This window comes from Chenopodium album, chromosome 14, assembly GCF_948465745.1.
Source record: "Chenopodium album chromosome 14, dcCheAlbu1.1, whole genome shotgun sequence".
Lineage (NCBI taxonomy): Eukaryota > Viridiplantae > Streptophyta > Magnoliopsida > Caryophyllales > Amaranthaceae > Chenopodium > Chenopodium album.
The window spans coordinates 52,383,303-52,408,577 of NC_137847.1; the positions used below are offsets into that span (position 1 = coordinate 52,383,303).

Below are 25,275 nucleotides of genomic sequence, written 5' to 3' on the forward strand. Positions count from 1 at the left end.
TATTACTATAGTTTTAAAATTACTGATTTTACCATATTAAAGATAACTTTTAGTGATTGAAGCTTTTTATATTACTATTTCTGAGGTGAAGATATCAAATTTAATAAAAATAAGCTATTTTTAAGGAAATACTCCGTACTACCTAGACCAAAACAAAAAGATACTACAAGCAGTACGAAGTACTACTACAAGCTAAAATAGGAAAGTGTGAAAAACAAAATAAAATACCACGAGAGTAACTTTTTTTTTATTTTTTAATTTTGTTGAATTGTTAATTGTTGCATTATTATATATATATTCACCTAAATTGTTGAACTATAATAAGTTGTACTTTAAAAAAAAAAAAAAAAAAAGAAGCTCCTCCTGCCCTCCTTACCTGGTAAAAAAATGGGTTGAAGCTGAGATCCAAATTGAGCACCTTCTCGGGCTAAAGTGTCCAAATTTGGGTGTGGTTCTCCATTTTCTCCCTCCATCAATTTCAAAAAATAAAATTTTAAGAAAATACAAAAAACCAAGAAGTATATGAAGATTTTTAGCGATTGTGTGGCCATTGTCATGGATAAGAGCAGTACATATAAGGAATATAAGTCAACGAGAGAAGTGTTTCCAGCTAATTAACCCCCGTTCTTTTGAGCTTCAGGGCAGAGCAGATTGAAGCAGAGTAGAGCCAAGTCGAGCAGAGAGCAAATTTCATTATTATGAGCAAAAAGCAGATTTCATTATTATGAGCAGAGAGCAGATTTTATTATTATTATTATTATTATTATTATTATTATTATTATTATTACTACTACTACTACTACTACAATTATTATTATTACTATTATTAATATTATCGCATTATTATTATAATCATTAAATATTATTATTAAATATTAATTATTATAATAATAATTATTATTATTATTAAATATTATTTAATTATTATTTTTATTATTATTATTATTAAAAATTTATAATTATTATTTTTATTATTATTATTGAAAATTAATAATTAGTATTATCTTTAAATATTAGTTTTTATCTTTAAATATTAATTTTTATTATAAAAAATAAATTATTATTATTATTATTATTATTAAATATTCATTATTATTATTATTAATAATATTATAATTATTAAATATTAATTATTTATTATTATTATTATTAAATATTAATTTTTAATATTATTATTATTAAATATTAATTATTTATTATTATTATTATTATTAAATAATAGTTATTATTATTATAATAATTCAATTATTGTTATTATTAATATTAATTATTATAGTAATTCAATATAAAGTATTATTTTTAAGCAGAGCAGAGCAGCTCTAAAGGACGAGGCCTAAAAGTGCATTCTAAAAGGTTTCTATTTCCTCTAATTAAAAAAAATTAATAATCCATAAAATAAATGACATACTCCATATTTCACAATAAGCAAAAGGTAAAGATTTATTCCCTTTTAAGGAAAAAGATATAAGGGCTGCATATAAGAAGCTAAAAAGTGAAAAGAATTGACAATAAATAAACAATTATTACACCGATTTACTCGTGGATTGTCGATCAATTCCTAACTTAATACTAAAAAAGGAAAGATATTAGGGCTGCATATCCATTACCCTTTTTCTTAATACTGTCTTCATGTTTCAATAAGTCTTATACTCCGTATACTTGGACGGCACATCGTTTTAGATCGGAAATGTTATACATTTACATAATAAACTTTACATGTCTCTTTCTAATACGAAGTATATAAAATTACGTGTCTTTAGAGAAAGGGAAGACTATTTGGAAAAAAAAAAAAAATACAAATTACGAAGTATGTTATTATTTCAATTCACAAAGTGTAAATCCCAATTTCATACATATAGAATAGGTTTTTTTTTTTTTTTTTTTTTTTGACAAAGGATACAAAAGTTACATATTAATTACTAAAGCAAATAAAATTAACCGCCGCTTTTCCCGCGATTTGATGAGCTCGATGAACGCGCAGCCGATCCGCCTTATGTATATTACAGTACTGAAAGGTTGAGCCAAGCTGTTTAATCTTACGAATGAGCCAAAGATAAGCGATGTTACCATGGCCATCCCCCCGAAGAAGGGTAACAAGATTATATGAGTCAGTAAAAACCGTGACGGAGTGAAACCCTCGATCCAAAGCCCATTGTAATCCATACATGCATGCCAAAGCTTCCGCATGCAAGGCTGAAGTATAAACCCCAAAGTTACTCCCACCAATAATCCGAGCATCCAACAGGTCATCATTATCCAAGCACCGTCCCATCCCTGCTTGTTGAGAATCTTTGAACCAAGACCCATCTATTTGAAGAGAAAGTAAAGCACACCCCTGGGAACCCAGTCCAAGCTGAGCTATGTAAAACCTAGGCGGAGGAGAGGAACCACCAATACCCCCCACAAAATTAGGGGTGCTTGCAGGAGCATCCGAGTTAAGAAAGACAGAATGTGTGTCCTTTACCTCCGCAAACTGAGAATCAAACGGCCGGGATGCCGAAGAATCTGCAAATATTCTAGAATTCCGACACAACCATAAACTCCATAACGTACCAACGAAGGTACCTAAGAGAGAACTAGAAGGCCTATCCTGACTAATAAAAATTTGGATATAGTCTTGGATTCAATCTGAGAGAGAAAGGTCTCCATAAAATTTTGAGCGGATGCCAAGGCATCCACCCCTTCAAACTGATCGTGCACTAAAGCACATTCTGAAGAGATGCTATAAATCCTCTGGATCTGATCTACAGAGGTCACATAACACATCCTGAATCGGAACACCTCTATGATGGAGTTCTACCTGAACTGCAAGAGCACGATGTAGCAATTTCCACAAAAATAACTTCCACTTAGGTTGTAACTGGAGAGACCAAAGAATTTTCCAAAAAGAATCTATTTGTGGAAAATTTTCCAAAAAGAATCTATTTGTGAAAAAGAATTTTCCAAAAAGAATCTATTTTTGGAAAATTCTTTTTCACAAATAGATTCTTTTTGGAAAAATTTTCACAAATAGATTCTTTTTCACAAATAGTTACACAAATAGAATTTTCCAAAAAGTAGTTCATTTATTGATTAGAATTCACATTAAAATAGTGTGTATACTTATTAATTTTTTTTAAATTTTTAAATTTTTTTGTAAAATAACCGATTATATTTAAAAGTTAATACGAAATATTATTTTTCAAAAATTAACGTGCGTGGCACGGACCTACACCAATACCAGTGAGCCTATATATATATAAGACCGTAAGAGAGTTAGAGGACTACAAATCCTAATTTTCTTCCGATTTAATATTCATTGCTTTGGAAGATCATGCAATATTTTGCTCGACGTTTTGCTATTTTAGACTTTTCCTTGGTAGGTTGGCGGTACCTTTGTGGCTTTGTGCATAAGAAAGTGCCAAGTAGTTCGTAGTAATTTCGTGGAATGTAGCACCATTCCACAAAATATACTTATATAGTCGTGGAATGTTCAACTCATTTAGGCTAACGTGGCCCACGGGAGCTGTTTTTTTTTTTTTTTTTTTTTTTTTTTTGGTTTTTGGGACAAGGTTAAAACAAATCACAAGCTAGTATTACATAATATCTCCAATTTTTTTTAGTTGTAATTTTAGGGTATTATTTTTGAGATATAAAATATTGTAAAGTTGTAACTAAAAAAAATCGGAGGTAATATTAGCATTACGAAGTACTATTAAAGCATATTAACTTCTACCACAATTTAACACGCTGTCTATTAACCTTGTGTATATTGTAATGTTGAAATATTGATTTTATGGCAACTGAAAGGGAATTCTTCACTATCATTTCAAATATTCATTTTATTTTATATATTGTTACAATTGTCATAATCGGCTGGTATTTTTGTAAGTGTTAAATTTTATATTTGACAAAAATATAAAATACTACTTTCTTTATTTCACAAAAGTCGTATTATATTGAATTCTTACACTATTTTTATATTTACTTTGACCATGTTTAAATACTACGGAGTAATAGTATGAGTAAATAACTTTATATAAGCTGTGACCTGTGGTGGATTAACTCAATATATGTTATTAAAATTTACTGTAATTGTTTATGATTTTTATTGGAATATAACTAAAGTTAACTTAGGCAAAAGTAATGCTTTGAAAATTTTTAACGTGTGCATCGTTATTTACTTTGACCATGTATAAGTTTGGAAGTTTATTGAAATCTTTTACAGTATTTTATTGAAATACAAATAGATTTATTTTCCTTCACTACGGAAGACCTTATATACACAAGTATTTCAAACAAATTCATGAAAACAAACCTTTAATTTTACATTTGAAAAAATTTGGAGACATTGAGGACAAAAATGAAGCACCAACTACAAACAAATTATGTTCACCCTTTTTCACGTATTTCAAATGTAATAAGTTCAGATAAGTTTTGTTAAGTTCAGATAAGTTCAGTTCAGGTTTAATAAGTTGGGTTACCCAAGTACAAATTACAACTAAAATAAGTTTTAATAAGGTATAATAAGTTTAGATAAGTTCAGATCAGTGAAAATTAGATAAATAGATTACATTAATACCTAAAAATTGGTAAATTTGATCAGCAACATAAATTGTAATTAGCCCATGACTTTGTCGTAAATGGCATGTTAAAAATAGCCTTGTATCTGACTAAAGTTTCAAAGTAATTAAGATAGCAACCAACCAAAATTCCCATGTCATCCCATCTAATATAGGCTCCATTGTTCCATGAAAATCCTCCAAGCTTATCTTACCATCACCGTCGAAATCAAGCTTGCGAGTCACACGATCGATCACTTCATCCGATGGATATCGACCAAAGATGGCAGCAAACCTACGAAGATCAGTAGACGAGAGGAATCCATCTTCGTCTTTGTCCATTAAAGAGAAGAACATTGACGGGTTTTGCTCTCCTAGAGCGTCAAACATTAGAATACGCAGCTTTCCAAACAAATTTCGACGGTACAATAAATTGTACAAGCTCGACCAAGAAATAGTTCCATTGTAGTTTTTTATGATCATATTTATAAGGTCTCGCACATGTCTCTCGTAAGAATTACTTATTTTCCATAATTTTATGAACTTCTTCACATCTTTTGTGGTAAGTCCATGGTTTGATGAACCCTCCAAAACACCGAAAATGCTATATATTCCAAGGAGCATTATTCGAGATTCATCTCCTGTTCCAATCAAAGATATTTAGAACGGTTAGTTCAAGTCACACCGGTCCTTAGGATTCCGAGACATAGCCATTCACAACTTCACAAACCTAAGTTGGTCCTGTGACGGACCTTGACTGATCAAGGTCCGTCTTAAAAGGCTTTACAACTACAAGCAAATGAATGAAATAATATAGAAAGCTATAAAAGAAATCGTATTTCTCACCTAAATATTTTCCTTCCAAGAGTTCCCTAATATAGCAAGAAAAATGCAGTGATGAAAGCAAGTTATCTTGATAACACTTGCTTGCATGCCTTAATATACTTAGATTAGGCTCCTTCATGTTTGCGAAACTTATTGTTGAAGCAAGAAGAATTTGCTTATTTTCAGAGTTCATGTTAAACATCCCACGTTTGTTCGGGTCAAGTTTTTTCACAATGCTCAGAGCACTTGTGTTCTCAACATCATAGATGTACATGATGGCCTCAACATCGGCCACAGCCAGAAGCTTATCTTTGCGAATTTGATAAATATAATTGATGTTGCCAGCATAAGATACTCGGTTTTTACCTACATAAACAAGAGGAAAGGGAGCTCAACAAGTGAATACATGATCTTATATAGGTTCTGTATTTCAGAATAACTGATTTAATAGACAATGGCTTACACTTTCTTTTGCAATACGAGTAATACGACACATTTATATAATTTTAGGACAATATTAGTAACCTTTGAGATGTATCAACCAAAGGAAATGTTCTTACCTGAAGGTGGAGCGCTACTAAGAACAGAACCCCAATAAGTTGTACCATTATAGGCTGGTAGAGCCTCAGCAAATCCATCCCACCTTGGACGTTGCAAGAATTTCACTTTTCGTCGAGCAATTTCTGAAGCAGAAGCCGCTTGGACACTGCCACTGGCCACATCTACAGTAGCATTTGAAGACACTACTTTTTGGATGGCAATGCTGCGAGCGTTGTTAGAGTTTTCTGACTTCTGATGAGAAGTAGAATAACTGGTGGTTTCTGATGGTCTCCTGCAAGAAATGTCAGAGGCCACCAGATTGTTAGACAGCCCTATAAAAGAATTCCAAGTGGAGGCATTCCGAGGAGCCAGTGAGGCAGATGTATTGAAAGCAGAAGGAACAATGCTGTCCTTCATATGAATCATATCTGTAGTGCTAATACTAGTAGCATCACATACTGATGCATATCTGGTGGCAATGTTATCAGCATTGGAATAATTTGGCCCTGCCTGAGAAGTAGAATCAACAGTATATTCAGATGGCCACCTGCCAGAAATGTCTGAGGCAGTTGGATAGAGAGATGGGTAAGGAAAAGAGTCCCACCTGGAAGCATACCGAGGTGCCGGTGAGCCAGATATACTAACAGAAGATGGAACAATGGAGTTAATCTTGAAAGAACGCCAACGGCTGGAACATGGAATTTGGGGAGGATCCATGGTTCGGGTTGGGCACAATGGTAAATACCCGGCTTTAATGGTTTGTAGTTTCTGAGTAGAAGTGAAATGAATATCAAGGTTAGAGCTTTAGCCTTTGGAGTTGACTCAATAGTCAACTGAGTCAACTCTTCTCTTCAGATCAATAAATGCTATGAAATTAATAAAAGACTTCCTAAAATTTTCTCCACCGCCCTCCATTAAGGTAGTAGAAGAAAATGGTCAGGAGAGTTGAATTTTGAGTGTATGATGGATTACAAGATTTAGTCGGTTTGGTTGAGATGGATTGTTACAGAAATTCAAAGTCTTTTTCAGAATGAACCTTCCTCTTTCCCTTCCCCTTTCCCCTATTGTCAATTTCGGCCTGCATTCGTAAAAGTCATACTACATCCATGCTCGTTGTTCGGGTTATCAACACGTATCTCCCTTAAGCTGCAAATATAATTGATAGTAAGTTTGAATGACATTATGTCACACTAAATGTAATGACAACACGCCGATTTTGCAAACCATATTCTGAGCTCTCATGACCTGAATGTCTACTTCTGAAAATTAAGATTAAGTTGTTATATAGTATGGAAAATGTTAGCCCTTTAATGTAAAGCTTAGATAGATTACATTCCTTCGACGTTAATCATCTTATTATTCACATTTTTAAAGGGAAACATGAAAAACAGAAAAGTAAAGTAAATGAAGAGTTTACAATGAGAAGAAACACCTCTGAATTGTTGCAAATATCTGTTCATTCAGCTGTACTTCATCACTTATGTTGAATAACTTGGGAAAAGCTTTGGTTTAGTAGGTTGAAACAAAGACCACGATCTGTAAGTTGACTGATATATATCTAGCAAGAGAGGATATTGCTGGAAAGCAAACAGAGCAACTGGAACTGCAGCAAAGAGCGCTATGGGAATAGGAATCCAATACAGACCTTGGCGAAAGGTAATAAAGAAGGTAGCTGTGAAGGCTGCCATCATAGTCACTATTGAAATGAACATCCCTGTTAATCCTAACATCAGTTTCAGCGGCAATGACTTGACGAAATCATGCTCCGCATAGCGAGAGGTCAGGATTGACAAGAACATCAGTAATGAAGCAGAGGAGCTAGACAATGATAGAGCATTACAGATGGAAAAGACTATAAACAATGGCCGATGCACAAACATTGGGGCTCCTTTGCTGTCATTACCACCGGGCAAGGTAAATGCCGCTGCAAAGACTACTGTAGCGATGAGGGTCGTGACTACAGAACAGGATTGTGCAGTCTGCTTCATCCATTCTTCTCCCTTGATCCTTAATCCTTCATGCTTTTCAGTGAATAAGGCACGAGGAGTCTTGTGGTTATTATTCTCAGCTTCAGCATATTCTGAACTTACAATCTTTTCCACAGCCTATTATCAATAGATATGCTAATCAGTAAACTTAAGAGTGAAAACAAATTCCTGTGCAAGCACATATCAGCTCAGTTAGTTGGTCCTCTAAGCTAGTTTGATAGCAGAAAGTGTGGATGGGAAGCGGGAAAAAACTGTTTGCATGATGTGATTTGGAATGTAGACATTGTGAAATAATCTGATATCACTCAAATAGAAATAAATCCTTTATTTTTCTACCTATTAAAGATAATATAGGGTTATTATGCCATTAGGCATTAGCTTACTTTCTGTTCAAGTTTCTTAAGTTGGTCTGAATTCTGAAAGTGAACCCAATCATTTCGAAACATAATAACATACGGTGAACATTTTGACAAGGACATTCTTCAGGGTGTGTGTAAAAGCAAAGAAGCTGCTGTTAAATAATCTTAGTAATTGCTCCTCCTGAAAAAATTAAGCTTAATAAAGAAGGGAATACTCAAAAATGAAGTTACCTTAAACCACAAAAGCTCTCTTTGCATCTGAAGAGCTGCTCCTGAGACACAATTGAGACGATGTGAAGGAGCTAAGGCACCAGCCAGATGCAGCATATTATTGCCATTTCCGTCCTTGTCAACAGCTATCAGGTCTTTAATTGCTCCTAATTCATATATCAGCTTGAAGATCTCTTCGTGGCGATATATAATAGCAATATGAAAAATACTACGATTCTCTTCATCAACTTTCCATATTAGATCAGGATAGGTTCGTATAAGTGTTGTTAAAAACTCTACATTACCACATTTGGCAGCAATGAAAAGCAGTCTCCATGGAGAGCCAATAAGGAACGAGATTTCCTTATCTTCTTGTTTGATAACTTCATCCCAAAGCCTCTGTACTAGTTGTAGCTCTAATGGCTGTTGTGTGACCTTTCCTTGAGCTAGCTTACCTCCTGAAATACAGTTATAATTCGTACTTAAAAATTAAAAACAAGCTCGTTTACTCCAAGCCAAGTAGCAATGATTACCTAGTCCAACAAGTGTTTTCCATATGCTTTGTTCATGATAGCTTCCGGACCTTACAGGCTTCTGAGCCAATGTATGTAACGCAGTTTCTCCCTTCCCATTACGAAGAAGTGCCAACTCGGGATGCTTATGCAGTAAATGATTCGCAACATCTATTTGCATACAAAGGTCAAATTAGATCCTTCCATTCCAGCTATTATAATTTAGCTCAAGGGGAACATACCAAACAGATTAGTGTTAATGGAACTAGTAAGCATTGCTATGCGATCAACATCAGTCAGTTTATTGTCATCAGTGACAGTGATAAGATACCACACCATATCCCTGCGCCCTAGCAAGACCGCCATCTGAAGGGGTGTCATATCTCGACTACCTCTGATAATTGGGAGCACATCATTCTTGTCCACCATCACCTTGGCAATCTCAACAACCCCAGATGTTGCAGCCAATCAAAGAGCTGTGTTCTTGGCATCATTGCTTAAGGTCAAGTCATCTCTGCTCATGAGCTTCACCAGCTCTTTTACAAAATGGGTGCGCTTGGCTGCTGCAGCAATATGAAGAACTCTTTCTCCTCCTTTTGCAATTGGCTGCCGGATCCAATCAGGAGATTGATGCAGGATTTGTCCCGCAGATGCCCAGTTGCCTTCCAAAGCTGCTTTGTAAAGTGGCAAGCCAAATTTTAAAAAATCCTCTCTGCTGCTGTTTCTGATATCTGTAAGATCATGCAGTTGCAAAATCAGAGAAAATTGGGAGACAGACATAATTAGTACAATAATAATAAATAAAAAAATAGATAAATAAAAGTATTTAAACTAGATAAATACTAAGTATATATTACTGTACTGTACATACTCTGTACATATTAACGTAGATGCATCCCGTTTTGTTTGTGCCGGCCACATCATGTGACCACTGTAAAATAACAAAGTAACTCTTATAACACTAACCGAATACCCTTTATAACACCAACCGAATAACCCCTGGCCACACAATGTGGCTATCCCACATATAAGGCCCGGTTCACTTCACCTTATTTTTGTTGAACTGAAATTATTTTTACTGAAACAAAATATAATGGTAGCATGATACAGTAAAAATAAAATATTCTAAATATTCAAATCAAATAATAATATTCAAATAATAAAATAAGATACAAAATTTTTGTATTCGTCTATATAAATAATAGTCATGGCCATAGACTCATAGTCATATAAGTCTTTACATTTTTCATTTCAAGGTCATATTATATATCTATATTACCTAAAGGTTAATATATTGTTCTTCAGTATGACATTCACACATTTGACCTCGCCCCTCCTAAAGAATCATGGTGAATAAATTAAATTAAATTAAATATATACAATCCGAATAAAGATATATACAAATTAAAGTGAAATAAATTAAATTAATTTAGATTAAAAAAATATAAATCTAATGTAACTTTTTTCCTAAATTGAACAATATTTTCCTAACAATAATTATGCCAAAAATTTATGCATATATAATAATTAAAGATTCCGTACAATTTTAAAATATTTTTTTATTAAGATAGATTTCTAATGAAATTTATATGAAGATCGAATATTCTCATTTCTATAACCATAAATTTTCATATTTTCGTACTAATGTAATGCTAATATTCAAAATTTAAATAATTACAGTATAAGAATATATGTCTGTAAAAAAAAATATATTACATACATGATTGAGTAGTTGATGAGATTTGTCTTTTATTCTTAAAAATCATAATAAATATCTTTTATTCGTATAAAAATTAACCAATATCCATATCTATATATTTGTGTTGTATATTCTATCAGTTGTTGCTTGGTTGTATGGATATTATGTAATTGTTTTTGACACAATGTTTTGCTTTAAAAAATGTATATAGTTGTGAGTCATATACTTCGTATAATTTTTTTATTGTGTTTAAAGATTTGGTGAATACGATGGGTAAAACAAATATTCGATTGTATAGCTGCTAAAGTGAATGGTATGGTAATAAAAATTTTGTTTTTATCTATGGGAGATAGGAAATGATTTAGTCTATTTCTCTTATATAATTATGTGGTGTATAATTCATTTATTTTTCAATTAAAATTTTAACATTATAAAAAAAAATAAAAGGGAATAAAATAAATCAAATACCAAAGACATAATTAATTTGTTAGTGAAACAGAGCCCTTTATTACTAAATTGAAAATTATGTTAGTTTTTTTTTCCCTACGCGATTAATAATGTTTTTTTCAAAAAATTAATAAGTTGATTTATAAACCATGCACGGGCACTAAGCTAGTTTGTATTATACGAAGTACATTACACAGGATAACCAAAAAAAAATATGCCAAAACCAACCAGTAAAATAAAAGGTTGGGGAAGTATAATGGTTTCCGGAAATAAAGGAAAAAATAAACAAGATCTATAGATTCTACATTATTTGCCAAAACAGCAACCCAATAGTTACATGATTTGGTAATAAATTTATTACCCAAAAGAAAAACAGACCATTATACACCCAATTGAGTATAAATCAAATAAAAGTACAAAACAAGACTGATTATTTACATAGTTTACTATACAAGCTAAACAGTGAATTAAAAATTAAAAATGACAAGAAAAAAAAACTGAAATTATTGGGCAAGAATTTAATGGGAGTTGAAAAGACACTCACTAGCTGATAGTGGTGGTGGTGGTTGTGAAGGCGGCGGCGCAGCGGTAGCGGAGGATGATTCCGGTAAAGGAGAAATAGAAAGTGCTACATCATGCCTGCTTGACGATGATGCTGCTGCTGCTTGGGTAGGTGGTGGCTGTCCGTACATTTCCTCCAAATAAACTTGTCAAAACCAAAAATTACCAAGTATACAAGATGTAGACATGTAGCAATCTCTCATACAGTCATAAATTATTCTTTAGTTGGATGCCCACCAAAATTAGCGATTTTAAAGTATTGGTCCCTCCTTAATAATTGTTGAGAACTTTAGATATTATGTGTCGTGTCCAGAGGTGTTAATTCGACGATCGGATCGGATCTGATGAGATCGGGTTGAATTAATTTTTAAAATTGAGTTATATTAAATTATTATGTCCACACGAAACCGAGTCTCATATATTTTTCGGATTGAGTCGAGTCGGATATGCTTTTGACACCTCTAATCGTGTCTTCGCTTTAAAATCTTATCGTCTTTAACATGTCTTTTATCGTCTTTAAAATGTACTCGTATTAAATTATTAATTTTTTTATTTTTAATTAGGGGTGTAATTTGGACAATGGGTTTTATTTCGATGATGATTAAAGATGCTTATCAAAACATACTTCATACTAAAAAAAAAACATACAAGTAGTATTAAAATGGAATAAAAATATGTTAGAAAGGGTAATATGGAGTTTAAATTTGGATTACTCCATTTCAATATATCTCAAAATCAAATTGAATTAATAAAGTGAACTGCTATTTGACGCCCGCAAATTACTCAAAACGCCCGCAGAATTACAACGAAATTACCACTCTACCCTTGAACCACTCTACCCTAAACCATTCTCTTCAACTCCCTTCAAACCAAAAAAACAAAAAACCACCACCACTTTCACCAACACCCAACCCCCTTACCACCACCACCACAAGCACCCAAAAACACCACCGGAGAACCGCCAAGATGCCGAGGACGAAGAACGTCGGACGGTCGAGGGAGGAAGACGGCGTGCCGGAGGAGCAGGTTCGGTTTTTTTTTTTAACGCTTGACCGAATCGCCCAAAATAGGCGGTTTAACCATGGTCAAATCGCTCAAGATATCCAGTTTGACCACGGTAAACCGCCTAGTGAAAACGGTTTGACCATGGCCAAACCGGATTCCCTGGGCGGTTTGACCGTGGTCGAAACGGATTTCATGGGCGTTTTAACCATGGTCAAACCGCCCAGGAAATCCGGTTTGGCCACGGTCAACCGTTTTCACTGGGCGGTTTGACCATGGTCAAACCGGATATCTTGAGCGGTTTGAGCACTGGAATTTAAATTATTATTTTTTTTTTAATTTAAATTTATACTAATAATATATTTGTTTATTAATTGTTTAGATTAATTTTAATATTTGTTTAGTAAAAAAAAAATATTTATTTGAAGTTCACGTTTTATGTATAATTTAAAAAAATATTAATTATATATATTTGTTTAATTTAAGTTCACGTTTTATGTATAAGAAATTAAATAATATGTTCGTATATGTTTAGCTTTATTAATTATATGTTTAGGAAAAAAATAATATTGTATATGTTTGTTTTTTGTGTAGCTTTATTAAATTTATGTTTAGAAATAAAATAATGTATTTGTGTATTTGAATTTTAAAATAATTAGGTGTATGTTTAGATAATCAACTAATATAGTTTTATATTTTACGTTGAGTTTAATTAATATATTTGGTAAATTTTAGTTTATATATTAATAGCATTATATTTAGGAAATTAGATAAAAAAAAGTAATTGCATTTATATTTCTATATATATTAAATTTATTGAATCGTATACCAATTACATTTATTAATTAAATAACAGCCACGAAACATGAGGAGGTTAAACATCGAGTTCACACATGTCGAAGGATCAGGTCCTCGACATACACGATCTCGAGGTGTTGATGCTTCTGTTAGGAGGGAGAGGGCAGCTTCTCGAGCGGCGGATGATGACATGTACGATTATGATCCTGATCATGACTACATGGAGGATACCTCGACTTCCGCAGGAGGCGAGCACGAGGAGGCGCCATCAGGGGTTTTCGTCATGCAAGGTAGAGGAGGGAGGTTTGTGGCTTCTAGTAGTGCGAGTACGAGCACTGGCCGTACTCGTAGGTCTCGTGCTGCTCGAGACGCGGATACGACTTGGCTTGTTCAGGAGGCGATGCCGGGGGGTCCAGTTGATGGGAGTCTTATTCCCAGCTACGCGGCTCATATTGCGTCACGTATTTGGGTCGGACAGGATCGTGAGCCGTTGAGGTACCACAGTAGGATTCAGTGGTGCAAGTCGCTGCAGGAGTGGGAGACAGAGTTGAGTGCTGATTTACGTGAGCGCGTTAGTGTCACTGGACTACGACACTTGCCGTCTATCATGCATTCCCACATTGATTGGCCTCTGATCTCAGCGTTCGTTGAACGGTGGCAGCCGGATACGAACACTTTTCACCTCCCTTTTGGTGAGATGACCATCATGCTACACGACGTCGCTTACATTCTTGGGATCCCCGTTGACGGGGACTTGGTGGACATGGTCAGCGACAGTGCATCTCTCCAGGCTGATTTTCAGGAGTTGTTGGGGTTGAGTAGGGATGAGCTGTTGGTGAAACCAAGAGCAGTTTGGGAAAACGGTGCTGTTGCGGTGACTACCATTTATGAGCGGTGCAAGTTGTTGGATCGGGTTCCCGACGTTCAGTTCATGGCTTTCTTTGTTACACTCTTCGGTAGCACCTTATTCGTTGACAAGAGTGGTAACCGCCTTCTTCCCTCCTGCATTTTGGAGTTGAAGAAGTCTACTGACGATCTTGACCGTTACTCTTGGGGGTCAGCTGCACTTGCTTTCCTTTATCGTCAGTTGGGTATCGCCTCCCGTGTTGAGTGTAAGGCCATTGGTGGTTGTCTCACGCTTCTCCAGGCATGGATATATGAGTACTTCCCATCCTTTCGGCCATGTCAGGGAGCTTTGGTGGTACAGCCTGGTGAGGCTCGTGCCTCGATGTGGGATACTAGAGCACAGTCCAGGGATGAGCACCGACTCGCATCATTTCGGGCCCGACTTGATCAGATGACTGATGCTGAGGTATGGTTATTGTTTTATTAAATGTGTAATATTGTTTAACGTGTTGTCATGTAACGTAACATTCTTATTGTTATTGCATATGCAGGTTAACTGGCGGCCCTACTCTCTCACCCCTGCGCAGGACGTCCCGAGGACCACTTACATGGGCTGTATACAGTGTCGGGACATCGTCGAGCCGTATAACCCAGACAGGGTCTTACGGCAACTTGGTCACGTGCAGGGGATACCGCTCCCTGGTTTTGTCCCTAACGAGGCGTATAGACCTGCTAATGTCCGGTCGTACAGCGTCACTTTTCGGGGTCAGGTCTTATGGAAGAAGTTCGGTCCTGGGAGCTGCTGTCTCGGCTTGCATGTCCATCCACCTCTACTAGATGAGATTCCCACATGCTCACCTGACTATTTGCCATGGTTTTTTACGTACTCCCATCCTCGGCTTATCTGCGATACTGCGGAACTAGCCCCTCCGGCAATTCCAGAGAGGACAAACACTGATTACGTAAGTATTTTATGAAGTGCATCATTGTATTATTTTATTATTGTACAAAATATTATACGTTATGATTATTTGCTTTGTATTTTGCAGTGGATGGGTCGTTCCATGCATGTGATTCGGCGATTCATTGCAGACACGGGCGGTGAGGTCACCCCAACAGTGGTTGAGGCCCAGGAGCTTATTGCGGCGTGGGATGCAATGATGAGAATGTAATAGAATTTAATGTAATTTTTAATTATAACTAAAATTGTAATTAAAAACTAATTAAAACTGGAATTTAAATTGCGTTTTTAATTACAAGTAGAATTTCTATTAATATTATGCCATGTTGCTATCCTACTTGCATATCGTTGGTCCCAATCTTGGACGCTAAATTCACGAACGTCGTACCAAAATCCGGCTATTGGGGGAACAGGGAAATTAGGAGACATTTGCAACCGCACGTAGTGATAGTTCCCCACCGTTAGTAGTGCAAGCTCCCTACTCGGGCCCGTGGAAGTGGACGGGGCACTCCACGGTAACACAGTGATGCATGGATACACACCTACACCATCAATTCCTGTACCAAATAGCATAATGACAGCGTTGAACAGATTTGCGATCGGGAACAAGTCTTGAAACACTGCCATCCAATGGTCGTCTGTGCACCTACCACCAGTCCACGTGATACGACGAACCTCATTTTCCAATTGATCACCGTAAATGTGAGAGTAGACGTTAGGATGCCTGGTTATCTCATTCGCAATCACAGTCCTGGCCAATATCCATTCCTCCTGGTTACCCCAAAAGAATTCTGCAACACAACGAAATCCGCAGTTGCCATCACCGATAGGGTCTACCCATCCTTCCAAATACGGCAACATGACATTTGGAAACCAATCGACGTACAAAAACTCGTCGATGTTCATCTGATTACCTGTAAATACATCATAAACGCATTAATTACATATTCGCCATTCATTACGTAATGTACAAAAATATTAATAATAATAACAATTTATACCAGGTGGCGTCCTCATGTTTACAGATTCATTTGATATTCCACGACCGGAGCTGGATGTAGAACGACCCCTGCTTCTACCACGACTTCGCCCACGAGCACGACCACGACTACGACTGCTCGGAATGTGCTCGAACCCACTTGCATCCCGTCTAGTAGACGAGGACCACTGTTGGCCTTGTGGTCGACCCCTGGTTGTCTCGTTTATCTCAGGTTCTTCGTAATCTCCTTCTTCAGGGTGAAGCTCCGCAAACAACACTCGGTTCACACTCCGCACAAAACCGGGGTCGCGTTGTAGAACCTCATCAACTAGGGATCTAAATTGTGCAGTGTCCTGTTCCGACTCATCAGCAAAAGTATGAATGCCTACACCATCCCCAATGACGAGAGTCTTCCAAAAAGGATGGACCTGATCCAAATATAAACCCGTGCCACCCTGAATCGAGGTATATATGGTACAAGCACATGGTAGGTCGTGTGTCATCAACAACGCACAACCACATCGCTCGTACACATCATCAGATAACTCTCTCATCCTGGTCACCTCATGCTTCAGAATTTTGAGACCGTGGAAGGACATATGGCCACTGAGATTGTGCAATGGCATGCCCCTATACTCCACTCCAATTCGTCGTCTGGAGTCCTCCAAATGATGACGAATTCCAATAAGCAGACCCTCTGTGGCGCGGTGCACACGACTGAATATTGAATCCAACGACCCTCTGGAACTACCGAGCCATTGTTTGAGCACAAAATGTTGGCTCTCCACCCTACACGTGTTCACGTTGCCAAAGTGCAACACCTGATTCGTCCATGCCAAGATAAACTTCTCCTTGTGTACAAGCCAAGTTTTTTCCACATAATCCACAACGGTACGCCATGATCTTCCCCAAGTATCCCTCATTTGACGCAACTCAAATTCATACTCAGCCTCAGTTGTTGCATTCATGAGTTTTGACCACCTCCCATTTCTAAATTTCTCAGCTAACACCATATCTTTCTTACACAAATGATATACCTTGGCCAACACATCTTTGTTGATATGCCATCTACATAACAAGTGAGCTGTGTCTGGGAATACCTCTTTCACCGCCTTCAACAGTCCCAACTCTCGATCAGTTAGAATCGCAGTAGGAGTCACTTCAAAACCCATATACAACTTCAATTTCTCCAACACTCACTTGTAACTCTCATAAGACTCTGTCTTCATTAAAGCATACCCGATCAAAAAGTTTTGGTTTGTCGGTGTGACCCCAACAATCTCGAAGAACGCCATGTTGTACCTGTTTGTCTTGTATGTGGAATCCATCCCTATGACATGTGGATAAGTCCGCAACATATTCGCCATCTCTGGATGTGCCATAAAGGCATGGGTGACAACACGTGTGTCGGGGTCAGCAGCTACCCAACTAACGTACTTGTGCTCGTTGGCCAAGTGAAGAAACTGGTTTACGACATCTCTCCCTTCACTATCATCAACCCTTAAACGACTTCTGAAATTATAGATGTGCCTCATGTTAGGGTTCTCATTGGGATACGCATCTTTCACAGCTGCCATTATGTTACTAGGTTTTGCACATGCTGAACTCATTTGTCGAACCAATTGCTTCGCAGCCGGACTTAAACCACTCACTTGTCTATGACCCTCTCGATAAACCATCATAGGGTGGTTGTGCATGCCATTCAAACCAGATACAGGAATTATTTGCCACCCAAGATCATCTACCACACATGTGATCTTGATCCGAAAAGGACATTTGATACCCTTTCTTTTTGTGTTTTTTCGTACAGCATTCTCCATATCCCTGTCTTCGGCTGTATTTCTATGGGCACGATCGCACTTCAGATACTTGACCGGCCGACCATCTCGTTGTGTCTTATACGAAGACTTTGTAAGGAAAAAGCCGCAACCAATAGAGATGTTTTGAGCCCATTCAAAGGCCTCTTCAAAAGTTGGGAACATCGTTGACGTTATAAAGACTGCACTGTAGTCAACTCCATCACCCCCATAATCCGGCAATGACGCCTAAACAAAGAAATAACATGAAATTTAGCATAATAACCATGATAATAATGGAAATAAAAAACATAATAATCACAACAATGATCACAACTTAATTCTACTTATCATAAAAATAACAATAATAGTAGTAGAAATAATAACAATAATAATAATAATAATAATAATAATAATAATAGAAATAATAATAATAAAAATAAGAAATAATAATAATAATAGTAATAATAATAATAATAGAAATAATAATAATAGAAATAATAATAATAATAATAATAGTAATTAAAGCAAAGATTTGTTTAAAAAAAAAAAGTACAAAACCGCCCTAGAAAAGCGGTTTGACCATGGTCAAAACGCCCAGGAAAAGCGGTTTGACCATGGTCAAACCGCCTAGAAAACCCGTTTTGACCACGGTAAACCGGTTGTCCTAGTCAAATGGTCAAACCGCTTTTCCTGGGCGTTTTGACCATGGTCAAACCGGTTTTTTCGGGCGGTTTTGTACATTTTCGGCGAGAAAAATTAAAAATTTACCTCACCAAGTGGGTCCAGCGGGGTGAACACCCTGCTTTCCGCCTCCGACATGTAACCGGGTGGCGATAGTGGTGGTGCTGGTGGTGGTGGTGGTGGTGGTGGTGGTGATAGTGGTGGTAGTGGTGTTGGGTGTTGGTGGTACTGGCGGTGGTGTTGATGCTGGTAACCGTGGCGGTGTTCGGTGGTGGTAGAGTTTACTTTAGCTCGGTTTTGAGAGTTAAAGTTATGAAAGGGATGGAAGATAAGAAATAGAGTTGAAGAGGGTAAGAAATAGAGTCAAGGGTAATATCGTAATTATTTTGTAATTTTGCGGGCGTTTTGAGTAATTTGTGGGCGTTAAATAACAACCCCTTAATAAATCCGGTACTTATGTCTTCTATCAAAGTCCATTGTGGGATCCATCCACTACCATAAAATTATTCATGTAAATGAAAGTAAGGAATATTAATTTACTACGTATTTCGTTTGGTCGTCAATCCAACCTCTTATTTTTATATCCACTTTTCAGTAATTCTTCTTCAACTGGAAACTTAGTTTCCAAGTATGGATCACCCACCAACATCATTTTCCGGCCGCAGGCGCTCTTCCGTGATCGACCCCAACGCTCCTCCGTCGATAACATCGTCAGCTTCACCAACACCTCGGAGGTCCTCCGCATGGGATACTACTCCGATGCAATCCATCGCTCCTATGGCTTCCGACATCTCCAGCAGGAGAGCGTCGGAAACCACTGAAGCTTCTTCTAATACAACGTCGGGATATCCCGACGCTGTAAACATTGCAGCCCGAAAGGCTTCGGCTTGGGATGATGAAGATAGTACCGCTTCTATGAGCGGTACTACTCGAGGTTCGGTATCGGATATTGCTGGGCGCAGAGCTACGGCTTTGGATCGGCCACCTTGGGATGTGTTTTCCGGGGCTCCGCCGGGCAATGAGGGGTCCACCTGGGGTTGGATGTCTGAGATTTTTGCCATGACTTCTGGTACAGGACTACCTCTTAGTGGTGTCGGTCCTACTTCAGGTAACCAGTATCATTACTTAAATATATATGTTTTTTTTTTTTTTTTTTTTTTTTTTTTTTTTTTTTTTTTTTTTTTACTTTTGCATTTTTATGGTAAGATGCGGAGGGGGCCTCCCCTATAGAGGGGACGGATTAGAGGGACTTATCCCTTCATCCAACTCCTAATAATCTAAACTTGTTATGCTTTTTTTTTTTTTTTTTTTTGGGGTAAAGTAAATCAAAATGAATGAATAATAAATCCAATACCTTGCTTCAAAAAAAAAAAAAAAAAAAAAACACATTACCCATTTATTGATGTTTTTTTTTTTTGAAAAATTGTAGTAGTGGCATGATAGGGAGTCAAGCAAAATATTATGAGTTTTGAGTTGTAGAGTGGTGGTATAAAGTTTTGGTATGTAAGTTTAAGTTTTTGGTTGAAACGTTTTTTTAACAAGTTGAAAATGCAATAATGAAATAATCGTGATTATATGGGCTTTAAACTTATTCCTAATGCAAATAAGGCTTTTCATTTACTTTGTATGACTCAAATTAGCCCAAATATAGGATGGGTTTAAACCATTCTTATCTCCTATCTCATATCTAGATCTCGTGAACTAAATATTTCTGAAGGTTTGATAAACTGATCATTTAGACTTATATAACATTATATAGTGGGGAAATCCTACTTCTTGATAAGCTTAGACATTTATAACATAGTAAAGAAAGGTTACTCATTTTTGCCTCTCGGCTCTCAGCTCTCAGCTCTCAGCTCATTCCTATTCTACTGGTAACATCAACTACATCTTCTGCAGAGAGAATCCGAGTATATTATACTGGTAACATCAACTACATCTTCGAAACCCACAACGAGCAGAGTCTGACTATTGCTAATGTTGAGGCTATAATGTACGCCTATGGAATTGATAAGGCCTGTGCTAAAGACATCTTGAGCAAAGTTGACCCCCGAAAAATTGGGATATTCAACGTTAACTCTCAAACCAAGCAAATTCTAGTCGCCTCAACCATCAACCTCACTCCGCCAAAGGAGACACTTAGTAATCTTAGGCAAGCTAGCAAGTGCTTTCGCGAAAACTTGCTCTCACCACTCCATTTTGCTGCCTACATTTTCGACGTCTTGAAAGGAAGATATATAGGTGAGAAATACTACTACTTTCGCTTCAAATTTCATTACACATGTTATACTTTGTAAGTGAAACAAAGATATGACCAGTTAAGTTGCCTAAATACACTAGGCAAAAATAAATTACCTCATTTTGACCAATTATAGTTTGTAAATGAGTATATATATAACGAGTTGTTTGGATCAAGTTTGTATCAAGTAACTTTGCATAAACTTTATGTTACCTTGAAGATAATTTTCTTCACAAAATTCAACATAAACAAATGATTAGCTTTTTCTTTGGTCCTAGGTACTAGTTAGGCAAAGACTCATTAGGCTTGAATGACTAATTAACGAAGCTATTATCACAGGAAATGATCCCCGATTCATGATCCTGGGAATGTATAGCATATTTGGAGTTTTGGAGGGTTCGACGAAGCGTGAACTTACCACCAAAGATGTGGAGAAGTTTACAAGATTGTGGAAAGTAAATAATTCAGACGAAGTACAAGACCTTATGAATATGATCAAAGATGATCATAATGGCTCTATTTCTTGTTGGGACTTTTACAATTTATTGTACCGTCGAAACATGTTTGGAAAGCAACGAATCGAAATGTTTGATACTCAAGGACAGCAAAACCCATCAATGTTCTTCCCTCTAATGGACAAAGACGAAGATGGATTCCTCTCCTCTATGGATCTCCGTAGTTTTGCCGCCATCTTTGGCCGATACCCATCAGATGAAGGGATTGACCGTGTGATTCGCAAGCTTGATATCGATGGTGATGGTAAGATCAGCTTGCAGGATTTTCGTGGGAAAATGGGGCCTATGTTAGATGGGATGGCATGGGAATTTTGGTTGGTTGCTATCTTGCTTACTTTTGAGCTGTAGTTACTTTCACATGGGATGAAAGTTGAGAATAAGTTCTTTGTCTCAATATTGCATTTGTTAGTAGGTTAATCCATCGTGTGTTCGATATTAATCTTCTTGGAGAAGAAAGAACATAGAATAAGACACATCTTATGGATTCCGATAATACTACCTTCGTTAATGATTATCTGCAACTTTAGGGTATTATTTGCGAGACATAAAAAATTCCAAAGTTGCAGATAATCATTAACGGAGGTAGTATAAATATTCTAAGAATTGAATATGTAAAATAGTTGAATCCTTTTACTCAATTGGAATAGTACATTGTATTGCTTAAAATCTAAAGCTTAGTATCCACTGTCTAGAACATGTTTGTCACACATTGCACATAATACCAGCCCTGTATGATGAAGTCAACGACATTTAAATGGAAAAAATTAAGGATTGTTTGGACGGAAAGACCTCTAGAAAATCGAACACGTACAGAAGCTTCTACGCTTGGCTTGGCCTGATGACCTAATTGCAGGACTTCTTGCATAACAGTGTGACCGGAAGCAACTTGTGATTGATGTTTCATTGTATGAGCCTAAATGGCTCGGTAGCACAAACTTATGTTCACGAGTTCGATCAAAATTCAAAATCCTGTACTTTGTAGCTATCTAACCCGCCAAGAACTGAATGAAGGCGTGTCAGAGGGTTCAGGATCTACTATAAATGAGGCTGCTCGGTTCCATGAAAAAGAGTTGTGAGTATATTTCAGTATGTGATCCATAGATGATTCAGGAATCATGATCGTAAAAGGGATATCAATTCTGCGGGATTTTGAATCTACTTGTCCATGGGGGGAAATCTTGTTCTGCGACGAAAGTTTAAACAGCTTTGGTTTACAGGACTGGAATATGGACTGAGATTCGTACGTTGAGCAATATATGTCCACCAAAAGAGGGAATTGTTGGAAGGCAAAGAGCAGAACAGGTATTGAGGCGATCAGAGCAACAGGAATAGGAGCCCATCTAAATCCTTGTAGGAAAGTCATGAAGAAGGTAGCAGTAAAGGCCACTATCATAGTTGCCATTGAGATAAGAAGCAAGATGAGCCCCCACATGAGCTTCAACGGCAAGGATGCAAGGAAATCTCTTTCTGCATACCGAGAAGTGAGGATTGACAAGAACATCAATATTGAAGCAGTAGAAGTGAACAATGATACTGCATTAGCCATAGCAAAAACCACAAAGTATGGCCTTTTCACTAAGACAGGGCTTCCTGTGTCACCGTTTTTGCCTCCTGGCAGCTGGAAGGCTGCTGAGAAGACCACAGTAGCTATTAGAGTTGCAACAAAAGCACATGATTCGGCTGTCTTCTTCATCCATTGTTCGCCTTTCATCCTTAATCCCTCATGCTCTTCACTAAATAAGGCTTGAGGTGTTTTATGGTCCTTATTTTCAGCTTCAGTGTACTCTGGCCTTACTATCTTTTTCACTGCCTGTGCATTATGTCAACAATCAGCAAAAAGATGCGCCGAAAATTAAAAAAGAAACAATGAGGGCTCCCGGCATAAACAATTATATTTGCAAAGTATATTGTATTCAATTGTAGTTGCAACTAGCAAATTAAATACCTTAGTCTATGATAGTTACCTCAAACCATAGTAACTCACGTTGCATCTGCAAAGCTGCTCCCGATACACAATTAAGCCGGTTGGGAGGTGCCAACTTGCTTGCCAAATGAAGCATGTTATTTCCATGGTCATCTTTGTAAGTAGCTATTAAATCCTTGATCGCTCCAATCTCATGTATTAGCTTGAAGATTTCTTCATGGCGATAAATGACAGCAATGTGAAAAATGCTGTATCTATTTTCATCCACTTTCCAAAGTATATCAGGATAAGATTTGATGAGCACCATAAGAAATTCAACTTTTCCCAACTGTGCTGCAACAAATAATAATCGCCAGGGGAAACCAATCAATTTAGATACATCCCCATGCTTAAGTTTTACGATTTCATCCCAAAGTGTTTGTGCTAGTTCAAGCACACCGCTGGCTCTACATGATTTATGCTACAACCTGCATTCAAACTTACTAATTAACCATAAAAGTTTTGTATCATATTATGAGACAATTATGTACACATTTCTATCAATCAAAGAACCCGCATATATAGTGTCACCTTCTATACCCCTGCACTTCCTAAAGAAGACATATTCACATAGTAAAAAAACCAACCTTGCATTTTAAACCTCTGCCACATGCTTAGCTGATATCTATCAAACCTTGGAGGCTTTCGAGCCAATGCATGCAAAGCGGTCTCCTTCTTTCTACCCCGAATGGTAGCCAAGTTTCTATTGTTGCGTAGAATATGCAAAGCTACTTCTGCAGTACATAAAAACTTTTTGTTATGTTAACTAGTTATTAGATCCAGGTGTACATAAAATTATTTGTTACCTAGTATATATACAAACAGAAAATACAAGTTTCTCTCAGTGATAAACTAAAACTGTATCCAAACAGTTTTTGTTAATCACTGAGAGAGACTTGTATTTTCTGGCAGAAAAGCAGAGTACTTAGTTTGTATGGAATGGAAGAGTAGAAAAATTACCGAACAAATCAGTATCAATCGCATCAGTGAGTAACTCCATGCCATCTTCAACTGTCAGCAAGTTATAATCAGTCACTGACATGAGGTACCACACCATATCCTGGTGACCCAGGAACACCGCCATTAAAAGAGGAGTCATATCCTGACTGCCTCTAATATTTGGCAATGTTCTACTTTTGTCTACCATTAATTTAGCAATCTCAACAACCCCCGAAACAGCAGCAAAACAAAGCGCGGTGTTCCCAACTCTGTTAGTCAAAGCCAGAGAATCATCATTCATAACATTAACTAGCTCCTTAACAAGATGCAGATGCTTGGCTGCTGCTGCTATGTGAAGGACTGTATCACCTCCCTTCGTAATCCTTGTGTTGATCCAAGCATTATCTGATCTCCAGATACTTCCCACAGTTTCCCAATCACCAGTCAGTGCAGCTTGGTATAGCCTTATAGTTATGCTTGAATGATTGAATTCGTCATCACCTATTACATCTACCAAATTGAAGCAATGAAAGTTTTATCAGAAATATTGCAACTGAATTAAACAGAGGAAGTACTTCACAGGAGCTTTCATCTTACCAAACTCATCTTCTGAAGTTAGCACCTCAGATGGTAGTGATGGTGGGTCTAAAGGCGGATACACAAAACGATCACCTTCGTGTGAGTAAGTGTCAAAACTGAACTCCCGGTAGATAGTTTCACCAGACATTATTTTTTTTGGTGTAACAGAAATTGTATTTCAGTATTTGTTATGGACTTGTGGTTGTGATTTGTAATCATGATTTGTTGCTGGTCTAAATCAATATTATTATTAAGTTCAACTGTTTGACGAAGACAGTATAGACTAATAATG

The 25,275-nt window shown here is 36.8% G+C and overlaps 4 protein-coding genes and 2 pseudogenes across 9 annotated transcripts; 1 reads left to right on the forward strand and 5 right to left on the reverse strand.

Moving 5' to 3' along the window:
* Positions 1-4,510: 4,510 nt before the first annotated feature.
* Positions 4,511-7,479, reverse strand: LOC145577510 (uncharacterized). 3 transcript variants are annotated; one of them, XM_081634997.1, is made up of 5 exons: positions 7,339-7,479; positions 6,511-7,052; positions 5,927-6,198; positions 5,388-5,732; positions 4,511-5,182 (listed from the first exon to the last, which is right to left on the reverse strand). In XM_081634997.1, exons 2-5 carry the CDS (start codon positions 6,621-6,623, stop codon positions 4,653-4,655), a joined length of 1,260 nt encoding a protein of 419 aa, XP_081491123.1. In that variant the 5' UTR covers positions 6,624-7,052; positions 7,339-7,479; the 3' UTR covers positions 4,511-4,652. The 3 variants fall into 3 exon arrangements, with proteins under 3 accessions (XP_081491123.1, XP_081491122.1, XP_081491121.1); XM_081634996.1 differs by having other exon boundaries at positions 5,927-6,416; XM_081634995.1 differs by having other exon boundaries at positions 5,927-7,052.
* Positions 7,326-11,932, reverse strand: LOC145577507 (uncharacterized; annotated as a pseudogene). Its single transcript, XR_014098816.1, has 5 exons — positions 11,666-11,932; positions 9,218-9,706; positions 8,997-9,146; positions 8,485-8,921; positions 7,326-8,011 (listed from the first exon to the last, which is right to left on the reverse strand). The product of XR_014098816.1 is annotated as an uncharacterized LOC145577507 (transcript).
* Positions 11,933-15,577: 3,645 nt separating this feature from the next.
* LOC145578356 (uncharacterized) lies at positions 15,578-17,440 on the reverse strand. Its single transcript, XM_081635687.1, has 2 exons — positions 16,291-17,440; positions 15,578-16,203 (listed from the first exon to the last, which is right to left on the reverse strand). Exons 1-2 carry the CDS (start codon positions 17,438-17,440, stop codon positions 15,578-15,580), a joined length of 1,776 nt encoding a protein of 591 aa, XP_081491813.1.
* A 24-nt stretch (positions 17,441-17,464) lies between these two features.
* On the reverse strand, positions 17,465-18,886 carry LOC145578357 (protein FAR1-RELATED SEQUENCE 5-like). The gene is made up of 2 exons (XM_081635688.1): positions 18,836-18,886; positions 17,465-18,313 (listed from the first exon to the last, which is right to left on the reverse strand). The coding sequence occupies exons 1-2, from the start codon at positions 18,884-18,886 to the stop codon at positions 17,465-17,467; spliced, it is 900 nt and encodes a 299-aa protein (XP_081491814.1).
* A 414-nt stretch (positions 18,887-19,300) lies between these two features.
* LOC145577527 (uncharacterized) lies at positions 19,301-22,581 on the forward strand. 2 transcript variants are annotated; one of them, XM_081635011.1, is made up of 3 exons: positions 19,301-19,856; positions 20,591-20,989; positions 21,327-22,581. In XM_081635011.1, the coding sequence occupies exons 1-3, from the start codon at positions 19,379-19,381 to the stop codon at positions 21,848-21,850; spliced, it is 1,401 nt and encodes a 466-aa protein (XP_081491137.1). In that variant the 5' UTR covers positions 19,301-19,378; the 3' UTR covers positions 21,851-22,581. The 2 variants fall into 2 exon arrangements, with proteins under 2 accessions (XP_081491137.1, XP_081491138.1); XM_081635012.1 differs by having other exon boundaries at positions 19,302-19,856; positions 20,648-20,989.
* LOC145578358 (uncharacterized) lies at positions 22,485-25,158 on the reverse strand (annotated as a pseudogene). Its single transcript, XR_014098855.1, has 5 exons — positions 25,002-25,158; positions 24,426-24,914; positions 24,053-24,199; positions 23,467-23,893; positions 22,485-23,312 (listed from the first exon to the last, which is right to left on the reverse strand). The product of XR_014098855.1 is annotated as an uncharacterized LOC145578358 (transcript).
* Between the last annotated feature and the right edge of the window lie 117 nt (positions 25,159-25,275).